This window comes from Phocoena phocoena, chromosome X (assembly GCF_963924675.1).
Source record: "Phocoena phocoena chromosome X, mPhoPho1.1, whole genome shotgun sequence".
Lineage (NCBI taxonomy): Eukaryota > Metazoa > Chordata > Mammalia > Artiodactyla > Phocoenidae > Phocoena > Phocoena phocoena.
The window spans coordinates 13510501-13531688 of record NC_089240.1 but is presented as its reverse complement, the minus strand read 5'-3'; the positions used below and the strand labels follow the sequence as shown (position 1 = coordinate 13531688).

General features: G+C 44.9%; 1 protein-coding gene across 2 annotated transcripts in view; it reads right to left on the bottom strand.

Annotated features, from left to right (window-relative positions):
- Positions 1-2851: 2851 nt before the first annotated feature.
- Positions 2852-21188, bottom strand: part of SYAP1 (synapse associated protein 1) — a 32145-nt gene continuing 13808 nt past the window's right edge. For both annotated transcript variants that reach the window (XM_065900456.1, XM_065900457.1), the window contains 5 exons: positions 15149-15288; positions 7924-8072; positions 6509-6567; positions 5911-6058; positions 2852-3792 (listed from right to left, as the gene is read on the bottom strand). In XM_065900456.1, the coding sequence (XP_065756528.1) occupies positions 3665-3792; positions 5911-6058; positions 6509-6567; positions 7924-8072; positions 15149-15288 (624 nt within the window). In that variant the 3' untranslated portion in view covers positions 2852-3664. The remainder of the gene's footprint in view (positions 3793-5910; positions 6059-6508; positions 6568-7923; positions 8073-15148; positions 15289-21188) is intronic.

Below are 21188 nucleotides of genomic sequence, written 5' to 3'. Positions count from 1 at the left end.
GCAGTGGTTGAGAGTCCGCCTGCCGATGCAGGGGACACGGGTTCGTGCCCCAGTCCAGGAGGATCCCACATGCCGCGGAGCGGCTGGGCCCGTGAGCCATGGCCGATGGGCCTGCGCATCCGAAGCCTGTGCTCCGCAATGGGAGAGGCCACAGCAGTGAGAGGCCCGCGTAACGCAAAAAAAAAAAAAAAAAAGAATGGGGGACTTCCCTGGCGGTCCAGTGGTTAAGACTTCACCTTCCAATGCAGGGGGAATGGGTTCGAGCTGAGATCCCACATGCTTCACGGCCAAAAAAGCAAAACATAAAACAGAAGCAGTATTGTAACAAATTCAATAAACACTTTAAAAATGGTCCACATCAAAAAAAATCATTATAATATAAAGATTGGTTAACCCATGTATTGGAGAGCTGAAAAGGCAAAAAGGGAACCACCTTAAGGTAGCAATTCCTAGAAACAGCTCTGGCTCCTAGAACTGGAGGGAAAAACGGAGAGACGTTGTTATTATTAAGACTGACAAAAACAACAGGGATTTACTGTAGAGCACAGGGAACTATATTCAATATTTTGAATTCATGGTAATAAACCATAATGGAAAAGAATCGGAATAAAAGAATTTAGATATATACATATATATGTATAACCGAATCATTTTGCTGTACACCTGAAACTAACACAATATTGTAAATCAACTATAGTTGATAAACAAAGCTGGTCTCTCTATATACTGAAATATTATTCAGCCGTAAAAAGAATGAAATCTGACACATGCTATCACATGGATGAACCTTGAAAACATTACGCTAAGTGAAAGAAACCAGTCACAAAAGGTCACATATTGTATGATCCAATTTTTTTTTTTTTTTTTTTTTTTTTTTTTTTTTTTTGGCGGTGCGCGGGCGTCTCACTGTTGTGGCCTCTCCCGTTGCGGAGCACAGGCTCCCGACGCGCAGGCTCTGCGGCCATGGCTCACGGGCCCAGCCGCTCCGCGGCATGTGGGATCTTCCTGAACCGGGGCACGAACTCGTGTCCCCTGCATCGGCAGGCGGACTCTCAACCACTGCGCCACCAGGGAAGCCCTAAACGATTTTTGTTATTTGATTTCATGTGCATAAACACACCATCGATCTGTCCTTTTACAGCCTTCGGGGCAGGCACATCAGCCCTTAGATGCTGCAGGCTTGTGAACACATAACACAGTTCTCAGAAAGCGTCGCCTCTGCGCTTGGTAGAGCACACACTTTGAAATGTGCTATTAGAAATATCTGATTTAGCAGGCTTATTCATTGTCCCCCTGGGAACTTGGTCCCTCTTAATTTGGCCATGTGGAAAGGGGAGTGGGCAGGGAGTGACAACTGGAACAGCAGAGGCACCTGTAACGCCAACTAGGAAGGCAGTGTCACCTGAGGACGCTAGTGGAAGAGTAAAAAGTAAAAAGCCCCAGAAAATTCTGCTCTCCTGAGCGCATTACTGCATTGGCGCAGCGCCTCTCAAGCCGTGGAGTCCATTCTAACCCCAGGGAATCTTGGCACCGCAGAGTCTGGGCCAGCAGGTCTGGGGCGGGGCCTGAGACCCTGCATGTCTAAGCCCTTAATTCTTTTCCCCTTTATGAAGTTCCCAGGGCAGGCAGAGGATGAGGGTTCCCGAGCTACACTCCGAGTAGTGAGGTACAATTTCCAGTGTGATGGACTATCTTCATATTTTAACGTTTCATGAAGCTTGTGTTTTTATGCACAGTATATCTTTTGGACGACCCCTAAGCAAGTAATAAACACTGAGAAATTTCCCACCAAACAAGGTTACAAATTATTTTGCCCTTTAAAAGAATAACACTTCACGGAGTTCCCTGATGGCCTAGTGGTTAGTATTCCAGGCTTTCACTGCTGTGGCCCTGGTCAGGGAACTGAGATCCTGCAAGCCCAAAGGCACGGCCAAAAAAATAAAAGAAAAATAAAAGAATAGCACTTCAGTTACCTGTATAATTTACAAAAGCAGAACATTTCACCACTGATGGATCCATAAAACTACAGCCTAAATGTATTTTTATGCTGTGTATAAAATCTTACTTTATCCTTTTATTTTCACAGGGCAACACACAATTAGGCAATGAGCATCATGTAAAACTGATAGCAACAACTTAACATACTTCTGTTTTCATTTTAGGTTTTTATTTTATTTTTTTAACATTCTCTGAAACCTTTCCTTTCTTTATATTTATTCAACACTTATCGTTAAGAATTTTAGTACACATACTAAGAGCCAAGCACTGTCATATTCTGATTTGCTTACATCTAGGATTTTTAACTACTTAAAAACATTTAACGTATTTCTTTCCCTCCAGCAAACTCTATCAAACTTTTCCCTTCAGTAGGATTCTTTCAGAAGTTGCCAGACACCACCTCTGAGCTCTAACTCAGTAATCAGCAACTGTGGCACCACAAGTGGCAATCTCTTGATAATAGGGTCAGTGGTTTCATCGAATACAACACAAGTGATCCTAGCTGAGGAAGACTGGCTTCTTCACGGGAGCATATCCCAAACTACAAACGTAAGCACCCAATTCTCTTGTTGACTATATCTTTGCCAGAGGACCATAGACTAATTTTTATGGGGTCAAGACTATAAATAAGTACATGTTCCCTATAAGAACTGTCTTAATTCTACTCCCTTTTATGAAATAAAGGCTCTTTGAAAAATCCGAAAGGTTCGGGAAGCAAACGCCGTGGAGTGTTCAGATGTTCAGCCATCTGTCCTTTTCAAGTAACCACGTTCTATGAACGGTCGTGCTGCTACAGCAGAATGCAGGCAGGATTGATCAATGAAGTTCCAAAAGTTGTATTCAGAGAACACAATTTTATAAAGACTGACAGTTTAATTAAGACAAAAAAAGCAAAAACATTTATATGTGGTGACGATTTAAACAACATGAGACTTTAAGGTGAACAGCGTTCTGACAGTCATCAACACTAAAAGGATGAAAGACCCTGCTTTCTACAAAAAGCACGATGTGAAATTTAGGAAAACGTTACTAAATGTGGCATAATTAAAAAAAAAAAAGACCCCAAAGAAAAACAAATATATATTTTTTGAGAAACAGTATTTCTCAATGTCAAACTGAGTGATGTTTATATCATTATAATCAACATAATTATTTTATCTTTTGGCTTCCAGATGGAATTTTAGAAAATACTTGCAAGAAAACAGTTCTGAAAGTGCTTCCTCTTAAGTTCTTTGGTACCATTTGGTCATTTTGATAGTTATCAATCCATTAAGTAGGTACTTTAACGCATATGTATCAACAAAAATGCAACAAGAAGTACAAATGTTTAGAAAACCACAATTGAAGAATATATTTTATTTTTGACCTCACGGAAAACAGAACTCTAAAATTTTACTTGTGTTTCTGTGACAAAGATGTCTGTACTGACTACAAGAACACCTCCAACTAGATTTAAAGAAATGTTACATAAAACATCCCTTTTTGATTATTAGAATAACTGTCCTATGTACTTTTTCTTAAGTAGAAGAGGCAAGTTTCAGCTTGAAAAAAGGATAATTTTGAATTTCATAAAGTCATACTCTTTTGTGCCTTCTGATTCAGCGAGTGTCAGCATCTAGAATTTAATGTCAGTTGCAGAATGTTAAGGATTATTCTTTTGTTTCAGCTAATTTTCTTCCTGCAGCATTTTCTCTATCTCCTTATCCCAGTTTTCATCTCGTTTCTCTGATTCTGTCACCACTTCGTATTCCTGAAGTTCCTGTTGTAGTTCCTTCTCCCAATCTGCAGAATCCTCTAAAAGAAACAATGAGAAAAAAAAAAAAAGATTCTGAATTTTTAATGCCAGTCTTAACAATGCAGTCCACTATAATTACCTGTGTAAGTCCTACCACGGAAATATTTACTGTGTCAGCCTTCAGCACTGTGTGCGCTCAGAAAAATTGAACAGATTTTTAACTAATATGATTAGAAAGATAAACTTATTAAATGTAGAAGCAAAGGTATCAGATGTTGTAAGTTTTGCATGTTATTTTTCTTTACCTAGGCCTCTGATTTTCCTTCTATTTAAATGGATAATTGATAATTACTATTTGGTCGCAAATTAATTTTTACCACTACCAGTGATGATGATGGTAGCAAAAATAGCTAACATTTCTCGAGCACTCACTCAGCCAGGCCTAGGGCTAAGTGCTCTCTACATATCACTCTTTTCATCCTTAGAACAATACGTGGACCAAAGATACAGTTATACACATTTGACAGATGGGGAAATGGAGGCTTATAGGTTAAGTGACTTGCCCAAGGTCACACAGCTTGACAGTGACAGACATACGGATGGAACCACATCTGCAGGGCTCCACAGTCTGTGCTTAGTGGTCTCCCACGAGTGGCAAAAGACACCAGGACCTGAAGTCAGGCAGTCTCTCGCCAAGGCCTGGCCCCCCATGTGGGTTCTACCTGAGCTCTCACACCGGTGAGATTTAGAGCTGCAACTTGCCACTTGGACGCTCAACATACGGGTGTATGCAAATACATATAGGATAAGGCATCTGCTATGTAGTGTTATAAAACAGCCAGAAAACAAACCAGCTATTTAAAAAGTAAAAGCTAAAATTCATTTTCATCTTGTAAAAATAAACCTTAAACTTAGTACCTATAGAGAAAAGAAAAACCAAATGTTTTCAATTTTTTTATAGCAGTGACCATGTTGTGTAGCAAAACACCGATTTCATGAATATTAGGTGCTTACTGGGTGTTAAGCTCTACTTTAGGCGCTGTAGGGGATAAAAAGACAAGGTGTACCTGCCCTTGAGGAACTTACAATTTAGCTGGGGGGGGCCAAGACAACTAACATATGAAAGAATATTAAGTGGTCCGAATTATCACTAGGGCAGGGATTCAAAGAAAGAATAGCTTGCCCTGAACGGCCAGCCAATGCCACGTGAATCCTGACCAGGCTTCCTTCCAGTCTCCGTGGGCTCTGTGCTACTAGTCGTCACCAGCAAGGGAAGCAGGGCATAGCCTGCTCGAGCTACTGCCTGCTGCACGCGGGGCGTATGCCCGCCTTCCTTCCGCGGTGGCCAGCAGCCATCGTATCAGAAAATAGATGGGGTACAAGGGGCCTGGGGGGAGCGAGCCCAGATTTTCACTTCCCCACTCGCTTCTCTTTCCCCCACCAGCCGCTTCCCCCAGCAGTTCTCTCCTGCAGAGTCCCTCCACAGTGTGCAGTGTGCACGTGGGCAGGCGGTTCACCTCTGGGAGGTCAGCTTTCTCACCAGTGCTTTCTGCACAACAGTGGGAACAGCTGGCTTCCGCGATGGTGAGTCTCTGAAGGCTTCATGAATGATGATTAGCCCAAGCCTTTGCTTGTTATCTAGTAGAAAGCCAGTAATTTGTCCTGATGTGCCAAAGAACGCAGTCCCATCACTTGCACTTTTTTTCTAAATTACCTTAGTTTTTAAGCTAATTTGGTTTCTTAAAGGCAGCCCACTCCTTCCCAGAGGCGATGTGCCAGTGGCACACAGCAGCTGGGAAAAGAGTCTTCTACCTAGAGTATAAACCCCAGCAGGACGCAGCTTTGAAAGCAGAAGGCCGCAGGGCAGCATCTCCACGTGAAGGGGTGTGCCTGCTTTCTTGCCCGCTCCTGGCCATGTGTTCTCAGGGCTGAGACGCCTTGGAAGACTCACTTAACCTCTCTGGATCTGTTTCTCCTTTCTAAGCCTCTGTGCTTAGAAGGGCAGAGGGACAGGAGATGAGGTCACGTGTGCTAGAATCCACCTTCTAGTGGGGAACAGAGGAGCAGTTTTGATGCAAAAGTTACGACACAGTTTTGTGTATCTGCTCCAGAATAACAATTTTCTATGGTCAGCTTCGGCACTGGCGACAGGAACGGTGATGTCGTTGGCTCTGTACCTTCCAGCGCGACTGTCTCCTCCTCTTTTTTGTCCAGCACCAGCTGCTCCATTTCCTTCCTCAGGTCCTCCTGATCTAAGTTACAGGAATCGAAGGCGTCACTGACAAACTCAGAAACACCTGGGCTGGTAGAAATCTCCTCTTCATCCTGAAAGGCAACAAATGAGCTCTGGAAATGGTTTTTGAAGCAACATATAGAGACTAGAGCTCGTGTTTATGGTCATCTCACAATTTAATGCAGCCTCATTTTCATTTCCTTCCTCTGCTAGTCAGATGGTTGCTGCTTTCCACCTCCTAACCTGCACACTGGCTCGGTAACCACCTGAGCTACCACCTGAATCTCTACGCTCATTCATGGTCTGGAGCACTCCAATCGTTCTGTCCCATCCCTGACGAGCACATCTTGAACTACTGAGGCCAGGGAATCGTCTCAGGTCTCAGCTGTAGGTCCTTAACTCTTCAAGTACCGGACCCCTCTTCTTCAGAACAGATAAGACCCATATTCATAAGTAGTTTTGAAATGGTATCTGAGATAGTCAACACAGAGTTACTTCATTTCCAGACATCAGCTACTAGGTATAATGTAAAACTGTATTACCTCTTGAGTTTTAAGTTGAGATTTGATTACAACAGGTGGCGTTTTGGGCCGCACTGCCTCTAAGAAGTGAGAACAAAAGAGACAAGAATTGCTTGATTCAATTCTGAATACATATTATAACAACAACTAAATTATCCACAAGCATGATCATACTAAATAATTTACAGAAATTAGCTTTTAATGTTCTGCTTTCCGTTTTTCTGCAGTAAGAACTACCCAGATGAAACCATCTCAGCCTCTTTCTTTTGGGGATCTTTTTAATATGTATCATCATATTCAATACCCCTTATGTAAGATTTCCAGCAGGAAATAAATTTTGACTTCAGTGTTAGCAAAATGCACTGAAGAATAGTTCTGCTCTTTCTTTTAGGATAATGAGAATGAAGCTATTTATCAAGCTTTCCTTTTCTCACAAAGTAAAATGTAACGCTCAGGCACAGTGGCTCCTCTTCCTCACAGGCTGCATCTTCTATCTTCTCAACCTAACCACAGACGGGCTTTACTGAATCCTGTCTTAAGCCCATCTTGATACACGGGCAGTATTGGTTAAAATGGCATTTTCCAATAAAAGTAATAAAGAAGGAATACTAAAGAAGGAGAGACACCTGGGATTCATATTAACATCTACATGCAAAATGCCAAATGGTACTGTGTAGAGCAGATTCATGACATTCCTCTGACCCTAAATGCAGCGTCAGGTACCTTCCTAGTGGTCCGTATGACCTGTGCCTTAGGCCACATTGTTTTGTGTAATCATGTAAAATTCCATGAACGGATAAGTCTCCAGTTATAACGGGTACCTATACACAGCAGGTGTTCATTCAACGTTAAAAATGTGACACAAGATACATATCTTGTTTCAACTTTTATTATAGGTATTAAATCACTGCCGATATTATAAACCACTTTCCCCCAAAACCAGGGGTAAAACTGTCAGAATAAGGAAGAGTCACATGTGTAAGTGACTCGTGTCTAGCTCCAGGCTGGATATCTTAGCTCTGTTCTGCAGACTGGAGCACTGGGGAAATGAGCAGGCTGAATGGAAGACTGAGAAATGAAGCAGAGCAGGGAACTGAGTCAGCGGGGAACAGAAGGTATAAAAAGGGCAAGGAGAGAGATGGGAAGACGACTGGTGACGGAGGGAGAAATAAAAAGGAAGAAATAAAAAACCCGAAGAACGAGAGAAACACAGCAAAGTAAAAGAAAGCTGGGGGAAGACGGTGAGCAGGGTCAGAGAGAGGGCAACAAGGGAAGAATGAGCATTTTCTCTGGAAAGAAAAGAACTTTCCCTAAGATGACGATGACATTTCTGGTATACACACGATGACAAGCTCATGAGAATCTCTAAATGAAGACTATTTTAAAAGTAACTCTTTTGTTTTTTTCCCACAGAGTGACATCTTCTCTGGATATACCTGTCAGTGGCAGCTCATCCTCTCTGCCGTGGCCCTTCTCCTCCTTCCCGGCAGCCTGCTGCTGGGCCGCCAGAGCCGTGAGCTGGGCTGACTGCTTAATCAGGGAGACGCGGTAAAAGTAGTTCCTCCAAAACACTTCTTCCTTCACACTTTCAAAGATAAACGACAACACATTTGAGAAGGCATGCATAAAGTGCGTGCAGGGTTTAGCTGTTGCAGTGGAGATGGGAACAGATGACTTTTAGGGACATTTTCAAATCTGAATGAGGCTCAGATGAAATTCTCATTGGATTTTGAATTGAAAGCTGAATAACAGGATAAAGAGAATAGCTAAATTCTCCACAGCAGCAAAAGGCAAGTTTACAGAACACTAACGAAACCTCAGTGTTTTTTGGTATTTTAATACCAACACTGCCCTCAGCAGAGGAAAACAGGGTACTGCTTTCAAAGCACCATGAGCAACCTGGGAGACGGAAGCAGAGCCGGGGCTCCACCACCTGTCTGCTGTTTACCGAAGGATTAAACGCTTTCAAGCAGTGAGAATAAAGTATTGTGGGTGTTGCTCTTCATGAGAGGAAATGTCTGGTAGCTTGCAAATAACTAGCAATCAGTAGCAGTTAGCAATGAGGTGGAAGATGGTTGATTAAAGAAACGACTGAAGTGCAGTTCAACCTGAGAACTCCCAGTGGTTCTCAAACATGGCTGCACATTAGTCACCTGGGGTGGGGCGCTGGTGCCCAAGAGGGGTAAGGTAAGTATCCATACGGGGGCGGCCTGGAATGGAGAGTGAGAGCCTGAGCAGAGAGAGGAGGGTGTCTGAGCTCGGGAGTGGGTGGTGGCGCAAAAGGAAGATTGGTCACTCGCAAGGGGATTGATTGCTTAAGGAAAAATATTAAGGATAGTGGAAACCAGGTTTCTCACCATCAGAAAAGGGAGTTACAATCATGGAAAGAGAAACTCTAGAATGATCCCTGTTGTGAAGTATCACTGTGAACACATGGTTTTCATTTGAGAGAGATGCAAACAAGTCCATGTGTGTGTATATGAGCACACTAGCTCTGTCCACTGAGTGGGCCAAGGAGGAGTGACACCCCAAAAACCATGAGCATGCCTAATGCTTAGACTTTAGTTTCTAAACACCACTTTCCACTAAAAGGAACCAGAACTCCTTGGATAAATGGCCAATTCTAGGGTTACAGCAGGGGAAGAACACGGTGAGCCTGGAGGACTATCTCATGCCAGAAAGGAAGGGCTCAAAAAATGATAGGGAGACTTCCCTGGTGGCACAGTGGTTAAGAATCCGCCCGCCAATGCAGGAGACACGGGTTCAAGCCTTGGTCCGGGAAGACTCCACATGGTGCGGAGCAACTAAGCCTGCGAGCCACAACTACTGAGCCTGTGCTCTAGAGCCCCAAAGCCACAGCTACTGAGCCCATGTGCCACAGCTACTGAAGGCTGCGTACCTAGAGCCTGTGTTCTGCAACAAGACAAGCCACCGCAATGAGAAGCCCGCACACCGCAACGAAGAGTAGCCCCCGCTCGCTGCAACTGGAGAAAAGCCCACACGCAGCAACGAACACCCAACACAGCCAAAAATAAATAAATAAATTAATTAATTAAAAAAAAAAGAATCCGCCTGACAATGCAAGGGACGTGGGTTCGAGCCCTGGTCCTGGAAGATCCCACATGCCACGGAGCAACTAAGCCCGCGAGCCACAACTACTGAGCCCACGTGCCACAACTAGTGAAGCCCGTACGCCTAGAGCCCGAGCTCCACAACGAGAAGCCACTGCCATGAGAAGCCCGTGCACCGCAACGAAGAGTAACCCCCGCTCGCCGCAACTAGAGAAAGCCCACGTGCGGCAACGAATACCCAACACAGCCAACAATAAATAAATAAATAAATAATAAATTAAAAAAAAAATGATGGGGATGAGTCAAAAGGACACAGAAGCCAGCCTGAACAGGCTTCCACTGGCAAATACGTGATGATGTGAGCATCAAAATAAATAACGATAGCAGTGGATTATACCCATTGCATAAAACAGGACCATGAGTCCACAGAGATATACATAAATACATGAATCCATGGAAAATTTGAGGAGAAATGAGATATTCACAGAACTTCAAAGTACCTCCCCAGAAAATAGTTATTAATTTCATAGAGGAAAGGAGTAACTTTATAGTTAAGAAGGCTGGCAGACACCACTTTCATCAAGTGACCAAAGTGTGGACAGTAGTGGAACAAAATGGCAATACGTGCCGCCTGACAGGATGCAACAGACTCAAGGAGACTCTGATGAGACACTAAAACTACTGTAAATGCAACATGTGAGTCTGAAGTGGATCCTTTTGCTAAAAAGGATATTATTGGGACAAATGGTAAAACCTGAACAGGGTCTGAGAATTAGACAGTAATAAGGCATTAAGTGACCATTTCCTGATTGGGATAGTTACATTCTGATTATGTAGGGAATCTTTGTTTGTAGGAAATACACACTAAAGCTTCAGGGGTGATGGGGTATCAGATCTCAAAGGATTCATTAAAAAAGTTCTTTATACTGTACTTGCCACCCTTCCATAAGTTTCTGATTGTTTCAAAATAATAAAAAAAACACTGATGACTGTGCTCACCTCAGAGTAATTAAGTAAAAATCTCCAAGGTGGAAGACAAAACATGACTCAACAAAAAACACCCCCTCCCAAAACAACAACAACAATACAAAACAAGGACAGCCAAGGAACAGCTTTGGTGACCTGCGGAGGACGTGTGGCTTTTTTTTTTGTGCCTCATTTTATGTTCTAAAAATGCTTTGCTAGTAGAGAGGACAAAAGGGTAGGAGAATGCCTCTCTACCCCCTGGTTTAATAGAAGGGATGCAGGTTCTTAGAATGGAAGGGAAAGTCGAGAAAGTCGAGAAGGAAAGCCGAGAGAGTCGAGAAAGAAAGCATGACAGAAAAAGACTTTGAAGGAGTAGAAGAAAACCAGTGAGAACAGAAAAAATAATACTGAGACTCAGGTTTGTGAATGAGGACAGGGCTGGCCTTAGATAGGACATCAGAACACGTTGTTGTCACATCTAAGAATGGTGGAGCTGGGTCAGGGAGCTAGCTTTCTAAGTGACAGAAGCAAAATGCACGATTATCTACACAAGCTAGGTCAGGTAACAAGATGATAGGCAGCTAGATACAACTCATCTTTTCTTTCATTAATTCCACCAATATTTACCGAATGCCACATGCATCAGGCCTTATGCTAGGTACTGGGGGGATTCAGGGATGAATAAGACAAGTTGTTGGCCAAAACAGATGGTCACAGGAAAAATGACCTCTTACTTGTTAAGTTCTTACTATGTGCCCAGCAGCACTTCCCATAATCATGAGGCCTCATAACTGTCTTTTTCTTTCTTTCTTTTGGCTGCGCCATGGCTTTTGGGATCTTAGTTCCCTGATCAGGGATTGAAGGCAGGTAGTGAAAGTGCTGAGTCCTAACCACTGGACTGCCAGGGAATTCCCATAACTGTCTTTTTCTCTTGGAAGTAGATCACAGGAGGGAGACCTGACCTAACAATGGTTCATAAAGGGTCAAAGACCACCACAAGTTTAGTTGTGCAAACAGTAGTACACTGCAGCTGCTAGAAGAGTTAAGGAAATCTTAGGCTGCATTAAAAAGCAACATGACAGGGCTTCCCTGGTGGTGCAGTGGTCGAGAGTCCGCCTGCTGATGCAGGAGACACGGGTTCGTGCCCTGGTCCGGGAAGATCCCACATGCCGCGGAACGGCTGGGCCCGTGAGCCGTGGCCGCTGAGCCTGCACGTCGGGAGCCTGTGCTCCGCAACGGGAGAGGCCACAACGGTGAGAGGCCCGCGTACCGCAAAAAAAAAAAAAAGCAACATGACACACTACGGTGTGCTGTTCTGCAATGAGACAGCACATCATATTCACTTAGGGGAACTCACTTTCACAGGTTAATGCCCTGGATGGTGAGGGGGTACAGAGACTAGGACACCTGGGGACCAAATGAAGGAACTAGGATTGACTGTTTACCCAGATACGTTCAAGGGTCTTAAACCCTAACATCACAGCTATACAAAACTGAGATTAGCCTTCCCAGGAGGTAGTGGGCTGCCTGAATATTTTCAAGGTCAGGTTTTTTTAAAAAAATTAATTAATTTATTTATTTTTGGCTGCATTGGGCCTTTGTTGCTGTGTGCGGGCTTTCTCTAGTTGCGGACAGTGGGGGTTACTCTTCGTTGCGGTGTGTGGGCTTCTCATTGCAGTGGCCTCTCTTGTTGCGGAGCATGGGCTCTAGGCACTCAGGCCCAGTAGCTGTGGCATGAGGGCTCAGTAGTTGTGGCTCGCAGGCTCTAGAGCGCAGGCTCAGTAGCTGTGATGCACAGGCTTAGTTGCTCCACTGCATGTGGGATCTTCCCAGACCAGGGCTCGAACCCGTGTCCCTTGCATTGGCAGGCAGATTCTTAACCACTGCACCACCAGGGAAGCCCTCAAGGACAGTTTTAATTCTGACCTCTATGAAATGTCCAAAATGAAACAGGAATACTATCTCTCTACAGTGATCATGGGCAATGTTTGCTCTCTTAATAACATCTGGACTGTTTTCTTTTCCAGAGTCTCTCCCTCTTGATGTAAGAGGAAGAGATCACAGGCACACTGCAGAGATATTCGGTTGCCCTACAGAGAGAGTCACAAAGCAGATGACATACTAAAGCTTCTGAGAAGTCCTATGATAAAGAAATCCATCGGCTGTAGCAACGCCCAAACGTTAATCTGACCACATATACCTTCATGGACTATTTTAAAGTATTCGTATGCTGTGAACACCTTCTGGGAAACAATGGGCACATCACAGCTTGAGGTTGGAAAGACTTGTGACTTCCCTACTGTCATCAGCGGGAAGGCCTCAGAGGGTGCCCCTGTGACACCAGCAGGGCCTTGTCTCGTGCTAGCACTGCTGTCACAGGGAAGTGCTAACACACTAAAAGGCATTTTGAAATACAGAGCAAGTGTTTGTTTTGTTTTCTAAATTGTTCCTGGTTAACGATGGCTTCTACTCAGAAAAAGTGTCCCAAGGCTTCCCTGGTGGCTCAATGGTTAAGAATCTGCCTGCCAGTGCATGGGACATGGGTTCGAGCCCTAGTCCTGGAATATCCCACATGCCGTAGAGCAGCTAAGCCCGTGTGCCACAACTACTGAGCCTATGCTCTAGAGCCCACGAGCCACAACTACTGAGCCCACGTGCCAAAACTACTGAAGCCCATGCCTAGAGACCGTGCCCTGCAACAAGAGAAGCCACCACAATGAGAAGCCTGCACACCACAAGGAAGAGTAGCCCCCACTTGCCACAACCAGAGAAAGCCCGTACACAGCAACAAAGACCTAATACAGCCAAAAAAAAGAAATAAATTAATTTAAAAAAAAAAAAGAAAAAATGTCCCAAATGATAAAGGTTGTACTTCTGTATGTCCGGAAGGAAAAGTCCCGAAGTCTTATATTTGTATGTGATGGCTCATTTTTGTTTTGTTTTAATATGGAAATTTCAACAAAAGTAGAGAGACTAGAACAATGAACCCTCATGTACCTGTGACCTAACTTCAACACTTACCAGCATTCTGCCAACCACGTTTCAAAACCTATGCCCCTTTCCCCTGCATAAATGCTTTTCTTTGGGTGGGGTTGGAATATTTTAAGGCAATGCCAGGCATCATGTCCTTTCATCCATAAATACTTCAGTAAATATTCCTAACAGATAAAGACTCATAAAAAATAACCCTAGTTTCTAAATCTTCCCTAACAGAATAAGCAGTAGGAAACTGGAATTATATTACTCAATGGGCAGTTTTCGTAGCTGGTGACAAAACAAAAATACTATTTGCCAAATATCAATTCTCCAAAGCTTAAAAGAAATCTAAAATTACTGTCAGCAGCGAGAGGGAATGCAGAATTGGCAATAACCAAAACTACATGCCTGCCACGAGCACCCCAGGCCACATGTCCAAGCGCCTCAGGGCCTCTGGACAGTCCTGAGAAACCGGCAGAGAGCCCAACGTGCGGCTTGGGGTGATTCGAATGGTTTTCGAGTTGCGGGAGCGCACCTGACCCCAGAGCTTTGCCACTCTTCTCTCAAAGGCATCCCGTGGGGGCAGGAGGCACCGGGCGGCTCTGAAGGCTGGTGCCAAGGCCCCAAGGAGCGGTGAGACAGCCAGGGACTGAACTTCCGCACAGCAGAGACCGGGAGCCCAGGACTCTGCACTCAGGGACAGTCGGTACAGCTGAGAACGGGGGCACATGGCTGTACTGAAGCCGCAGGGCTCAGGCTCTCCCCATTGTTTGGCCTACAGCCAGGCTGGAGGCCGAGGAGTCCTCTGGGGGAAGCCACCCGGCCCAGGGCTACTGAGCCGCTCTGCCCAAATGGCCCTGGTGAGCACACAGTCCCAAAGGACGGGTAAGAAAAGCCTGCAGCACGAACCACAGAGCCAGCCCAAATCCAAGATGCAGGGAAAGAGCACAGCAAAAAGGGTACCTCAAGAAAGCCAGACTTCATGTCCTCAGAGAACAGTAATATAACATCATACAACAAGAAGAGAGAGTCATAAAACAGGAACAGTCAGGGAACACCAAAGACCGCTGACTTTAAAAATGGGGCAGATTCAAAAGAAGGCACTGGAATTAGAAAAGGTGAGGAAGAACCCATGGTGGCAGAGGGGAAGGGAGGTGGCCTCTGCTGATGGTCATGTCACAGAAGTCAGGATGCATGTGCTGAAGCTTAATGGACAAGCAGAGATCTGCAGAGGGAGAAGCCTCGGGTGGGAAGCAGAACAAGACTGCTGCTGCCAGAGAGCAGAGCCTGAGTGGAGAAAAGGCAGCGGCCAGGTCCTGATGGGCCTCGGGAGACCTTAATTTTATTCAGGAGGGCACGGGCACTTCTGCTGTTTTTATAGGAAAATTTGTTCTACCTTCTAACTGGGGATAAAAGAGCACATATCATCTGGACCCCAAAATTCTCAAAAAATCAAAACCCTGAGTTTTGATTCTATGGCACCCTATGTGGGGGGTGGGGTTGGGAGGGTGTTGCTGAAGGGTCGCAGAGTCCCTTTTCACAAAGAGCGTCTGAGAGCATCCTGGCCCCCATCCCATGCTTCTTCTCCGATACCCGGTACATGACCAGGGCCATACATGCCACTCCGGCTCGATATCCCACTGCTTACAGTTTAGGAACAAGGGCAAATCTCATCCTGCTCAGGAGCTCGTCCTCTTGGAGCATGACCAGGGCGACAGGGTACATCTGATCAAAGTCAAAGTTAAACTGCACGCCGGCTGGAGGGTCACGAAGGAAGTTCCTCTTGTCCTTTCAAAAAAAGAGGAAAAACATGGGGAAAACCATAGACTGCAATTAATAAGTAATAACACACCAGTGATCTGACACACTGAATTCTCCTAAATGCTTCAGCCGCAAAGTACACTGAGCTGTCATTAACCTGCCTGCCTTAGAGACAGTGGAGAATGACCAATCCTTTCATATATTCTTTAACAGTTTCAACTGGAGAGAGCATCGTGGGAGGCCTACAGCCAGGCCCGAGGCTGAGGAGTCTTCTGGGGGAAGCCACCTGGCCCACGGCTACTGAGCCGCCCTGCCCAAACGGCCCTTTGGGCAGGGTGGCAAGTGTTCAGCCAAGGTTCGGCAAGGGAACCAACAATGAGACTTTCCCCTGCCTGGCCATGATCTGCGGAGAAGCGGCACTGGGTCTTTCTCAGTCACCACTGCATTCCCAGGGCATTTTTTGCCAATCAGACAAGAAAAAGAAATGAAAGGAATCCAAATTGGAAAGGAAGAAGTAAAACTGTCACTGTTGGCAGATGACATGATACTATACATAGAAAATCCTAAAGATGCCACCAAAAAACTACTAGAGCTCATCAATGAATCTGGTAAAGTTGCAGGATACAAAATTAATATACAGAAATCTGTTGATTTCTATACACTAACAATGAAATATCAGAAGGAGAAATTAAGAAAACAATCCCATTTACCATCACATCAAAATGAAACAAATACCTAGGAACAAATCTAATAACTAAGGAGGTAAAAGACCTGTACTTGGAAAACTGTAAGACAATGATGAAAGAAACTGAAAACGACACAGATGGAAAGACATACCATGTTCATGGATTAGAAGAATTAATATTGTTAAAATAACCACACTACCCAAGGCAATCTACAGATTTAATGCAATCCCTATCAAAATACCAATGGCATTTTCTGCACAACTAGAATAAATAATTCTAAAATTTGTACAGAAACACAAACACAAAAGACCCTAAATGGCCAAAGCAATCTTGAGAAAGAAGAACAGAGCTGGCTCATGCTCCCTGACTTTAGACCATATTACAAAGCTACAGTCATCAAAACAGTATGGTACTGGTACAAAAACAGACATCTAGATCAATGGAACAGAATAGAGAACCCAGAAATAAACCCATGCACTTATGGTCAATTAATCTATGACAAAGGAGGTAAGAATATACAATTGGAAACGACAGTCTCTTCAATAAATGGTGCCGGGGGGACTTCCCTGGTGGCACAGTGGTTAAGAATCCACCTGCCAACACAGGGGACATGGGTTCGAGCCCTGGTCTGGGAAGATCCCACATTCTGTGGAGCAACTAAGCCCATGCGCCCCAACTACTGAGCCTGAGCTCTAGAGCCCATGAGACACAACTACTGAGCCTGTGCGCTGCAACTGCTGAGGCCCGCGCGCCTAGAGCCCGTGCTCTGCAACAAAAAGAAGCCACCGCAATGAGAGGCTCGTGCACTGCAACGAAGACTGGCCGCTGCTCACCGCAACTAGAGAGAGCCTGCGCACAGCAATGAAGACCCAACGCAGCCAAAAATCAATCAATCAATAAATAAATGGTGCTAGGAAAAATGGATAGCCACATGTAAAAGAATGAAAATAGAATACTTCCTCATACCATATACAACAATAAACTCAAAATGGATTAAAGACCTAAATGTAAGACCATTAAACCCTAAAACTCCTAGAAGAGAACACAGGCAGAACAGTCTTTGACATAAACCGTAGCAATACTTTTGGATCTGTCTCCTAAGGCAAAGGAAACAGGAGCAAAAATAAACAAATGGGACCTAATTAAACTTAAAAGCTTTTGCACAGCAAAGAAAACCATTCACAAAATGAAAAGACAACCTACTGAATGGGAGAAAATATTTGCAATATATTAAAAAATGGGCAGAAGACCTGAACAGACATTTTTCCAAAGAAGACATAGAGATGGCCAACAGGCACATGAAAAGATGCTCATTATCGCTAATCATCAGAGAAATGCAAATCAAAATCACAATGAGATATCAACTCACACCTGTCAGAATAGCTTTCATCAAAATGACCACAAATACCGTTGGAAAGGATATGGAAAAAAGGGAACCCTCGTACACTGCTGATGGGAATGTAAATTGGTGCAGCCACTGTGGAAAACAGTATGGAGGTTTCTCACAAAACTAAAAATAGAGCTACTATTTTTGGCTGCGTTGGGTCTTCGTTGCTGCGGGTGGGCTTTCTCTAGTTGCGGTGAGCGGGGGCTACTCTTTGTTGCAGCTCACGGGCTTCTCCTTGTGGTGACTTCTCTTGTTGCGGAGCATGGGCTCTAGGTGCCCAGGCTCAGCAGTTGTGGCTCACGGGCTCCAGAGCGCAGACTCAGTAGTTGTGGTGCACAGGCTTAGTTGCTCCATGGCGTGCGGGATCTTCCCGGACCAGGGCTCAAACCTGTGTCCCCTGCATTGGCAGGCAGATTCTTAACCACTGTGTCACCAGGGAAGTCCCAAGTGAATTATTCTTCATGCTGCTGCACTCAGGCTTATGTTAAGATACTTTAAACTAAGGGTTAGTGAATTCACAATCCATTAAGAGGTACAGTCAACACAGTGACAAAATAAAATGCATCATACAAACATTTTATCATTAATATATTAAAACTGGAGTCTCATTAAAAAGAAATCCAGGAATTCCCTGGCGGTCCAGTGGTTAGGACTCGGTTGCTTGTGGGGCCTGAGTTCAATCCCTGGTTGGGGAACTAAGATCCCACAAGCTGTGCAGTGTGGCCAAAAGAAAAAAAAAAAAGAAATCCAACCCAAGACTGTGTTAGAGAAAATCTCCAGCGCACCAGTACCTACTATGCCCAACCTGGAAGAGCTCTGACAGAGTCCATGTTTCTCTTGGACCAGCTCTCTTCAGTTAGCAAACAAAGCTTTCCTGGATTAGGCAAATTTCCTAGGGAACCAGGATGGTTTTGCAAGGCAAAAGGCTGTTGTTTTGGATCACTCAAACAATTAAGACTGATTGTTGTTATTCGATTTCTTTCTTTTTCTTAAACAGCTTTTTTGTTTGTAAATATGATACACATCCATTTTTCAAAAATTCAGAACAACCAGACTCACACTGATTAACATATAAAGGAATGTCTCCAAACCACCCCGTTTCCCACAGACTGAGCATAATCAAGGCAAAAGGCTGTTGTTTTGGATCACTCAAACAATTAAGACTGATTGTTGTTATTCGATTTCTTTCTTTTTCTTAAACAGCTTTTTTGTTTGTAAATATGATACACATCCATTTTTCAAAAATTCAGAACACCAAAGAAAAACACAGTCAAAAATCCCAATGCCCACAGACAACCGTAGTAAGATATTTCCTCAAACACCCTCCCGGATGCGTGTCTCTCTGCAAACACGCACGTGTCTGTGTGAATACAACATCTGTTTTTCCTTTCCACTCAAGAGTCGTGAACGTCTTTCCATCTCCAATGTAGCTATGTCTACCCTGAATGAGCCATAATTTACTTAACCAGGCCCACTTCAGTAGTCATTTGGATTGGTTCTAATCTTTCCTTATAGAGAGCCGTGCCAGTAACATCACTTTACACTTTTTATTCCCTTCTAAGGTGATCTTTTCAGACTGAATTCCTGGAAGTGGGGTTCCTAATCCAACAGCACGATTATTTTGACACAGAAGATGGCAGCAGCTTATACTGCTACTAACAGCGCCAGTTTCATCTCATTTTGCTCATATTGGATTTTGACAATATTTTTGGTTTCTGATAATTCCTACATTAATAAGGCAAGAACAATTCTGAGCCTAAATGGATTTTATTTTATTATTATTATTTTTTGGCTGTGCCACACAGCTTGTGGGATCTTAGTTCCCCAACCAGGGATCAAACCCGGGCCCTTGGCAGTGAAAGCGTGGAGTCCTAACCACTGGACCGCCAGGGAATTCCCCCTCAATGGATTTTTAGTTATTTTACCTTCCAAAATAAACATTTCGAAGCCTGAAGTTGTCCCAATCATGTTTCACCTGGGTTTCTACACCGGCCTCCTAATGGGCACCTGTCTCCAGTCCCATTTCTCCCCCCACAAGAAACATATTTTACCTATGACTACAATCCTTCAATGACTCCTTGCTGCCTTTAAGATAAAACCTACGGCTTCCCTGGTGGCGCAGTGGTTGAGAGTCCGCCTGCCGATGCAGGGGATGCGGGTTCATGCCCCGGTCCGGGAAGATCCCACATGCCGCGGAGCGGCAGGGCCCGTGGGCCGTGGCCGCTGGGCCTGCGTGTCCGGAGCCTGTGCTCCGCGGCGGGAGAGGCCACAACAGTGAGAGGCCCGCGTACCGCAAAAAAAATAAAAAAATAAAAATAAAACCTAAACTTATCAGAATGGTATAAGGTCCTCATGCCCTCTGCCTATCTACTTCTTCACCTGCATCCTACAGTCCAGTCAAACACAAATGCTCGCGATACCCCCTACCTTCATGCCAAACCCGGCCTCACGTCCCCCAAACATCCACACACTCTCCTAAGACTCAACTCAGCTCCAGTGCCGTCACTTCTGGGAAGCTTCCTTGGGACCATCCTTTTCCCGCTCCACAATAAATGAGATGTTCCTCTCGCTGCACGTCCTTAGCGTCCTGTATTACATTCCTCATTCCAGGGAATAATCCTGTATGTGCGTTCATCGAGCCGCTCTCTAGCAAGCCCACGGGCTCCTGCAGGGTGGATCTCATTTATCTCAAGTCCTAGGAGAAGGCTTGGCCTACAGCAGTTACTAAATTCGGTCTGCTGAATTGAGTTCTCACAAGTCTCTAATGACAAATGTACTATCAACTTCTTTTCATGTATTACGTGGCCCTATGTGGCCCTCCAATATAAACAGCTTAAAGGGTTACTCTGCTATACACTCTGAAGTGTCCCAAACTAGTGCCTGGTAAGTTAGAGAATGTCAGGCAACTCCGGCAGAGACTGCTAACCGTGCAGTATCCATTTCTACCTTCCTTTCTTTCAGGATCACAACTCTGAGTTCCAGCTGGGCATGTGGCCACACAGCCAGAGACCGGATTTCCAGGCTCCCTGGAGTACAGGGGTGGCTGTGTGTCTAAGTTGTCAAAGGGGTGTGTGCCTGAGTGATAAGTGCAGTTTGCGGGTCTCGTCCTTCAGGTGGTCTGGTACAGCCACCTCTTTCCCACTTCCCACAGGCTGGAACACAGTCATGCACACCACGTCCTAGGGGCTGCTTGGGAGTAAGACAAGAAGAACTTAGGTCTCTAAGTGACTTCGCTGGGCAAAGCACACCTACTGAGACCACCTACCTCTGGACTGGCTGTGAAGGGGGAGGAGGGAGGGAGGGAGAGAAACTCACAGCTCATTTAACCTACTGTGTTTTTAGATCTATTACAGCAGTTGAATCTATTCCTTAACACATTCAGCAGCCACCATAAAGGATGGATTGAAGACTGTTTCGAAGCCTCTGGGTCATGCCGAAATCGCGGAAGCCCTCTTGTAGGCGTGCCTGGGTGCAACGTTTGTTGCATCATTTATTCAGCAGATGACCATTTGGCACCTGCTATGCTCCGGGCTCCACGCCACCTGCTCAGCAGGGCACAGCACAGATGGAGTCCCTGCCTTCACGGCACTTACATTCCAGCTGGGGGCGGTGGAGCGCGGAGAGACACAAGGGTTTAGACTGCCAGGGCTCTGCGCTGCTGTACCTGGGCGTGCAGGGCTGAAAGCGTGCTGACGGAAGGCCTCTAGGAGATGTCATCTGAGCTGAGATCTTGTGGAATGGTGCAGGGTGAGGTTCCAGGAAGAAGGGACAGCAAGTTCAAGGTACTAAAGCAGGACAAAGCTGATCTAGTTGTACATCAGAAAGCAACAGTGGCTGGAGGGTTGGCACTCAGG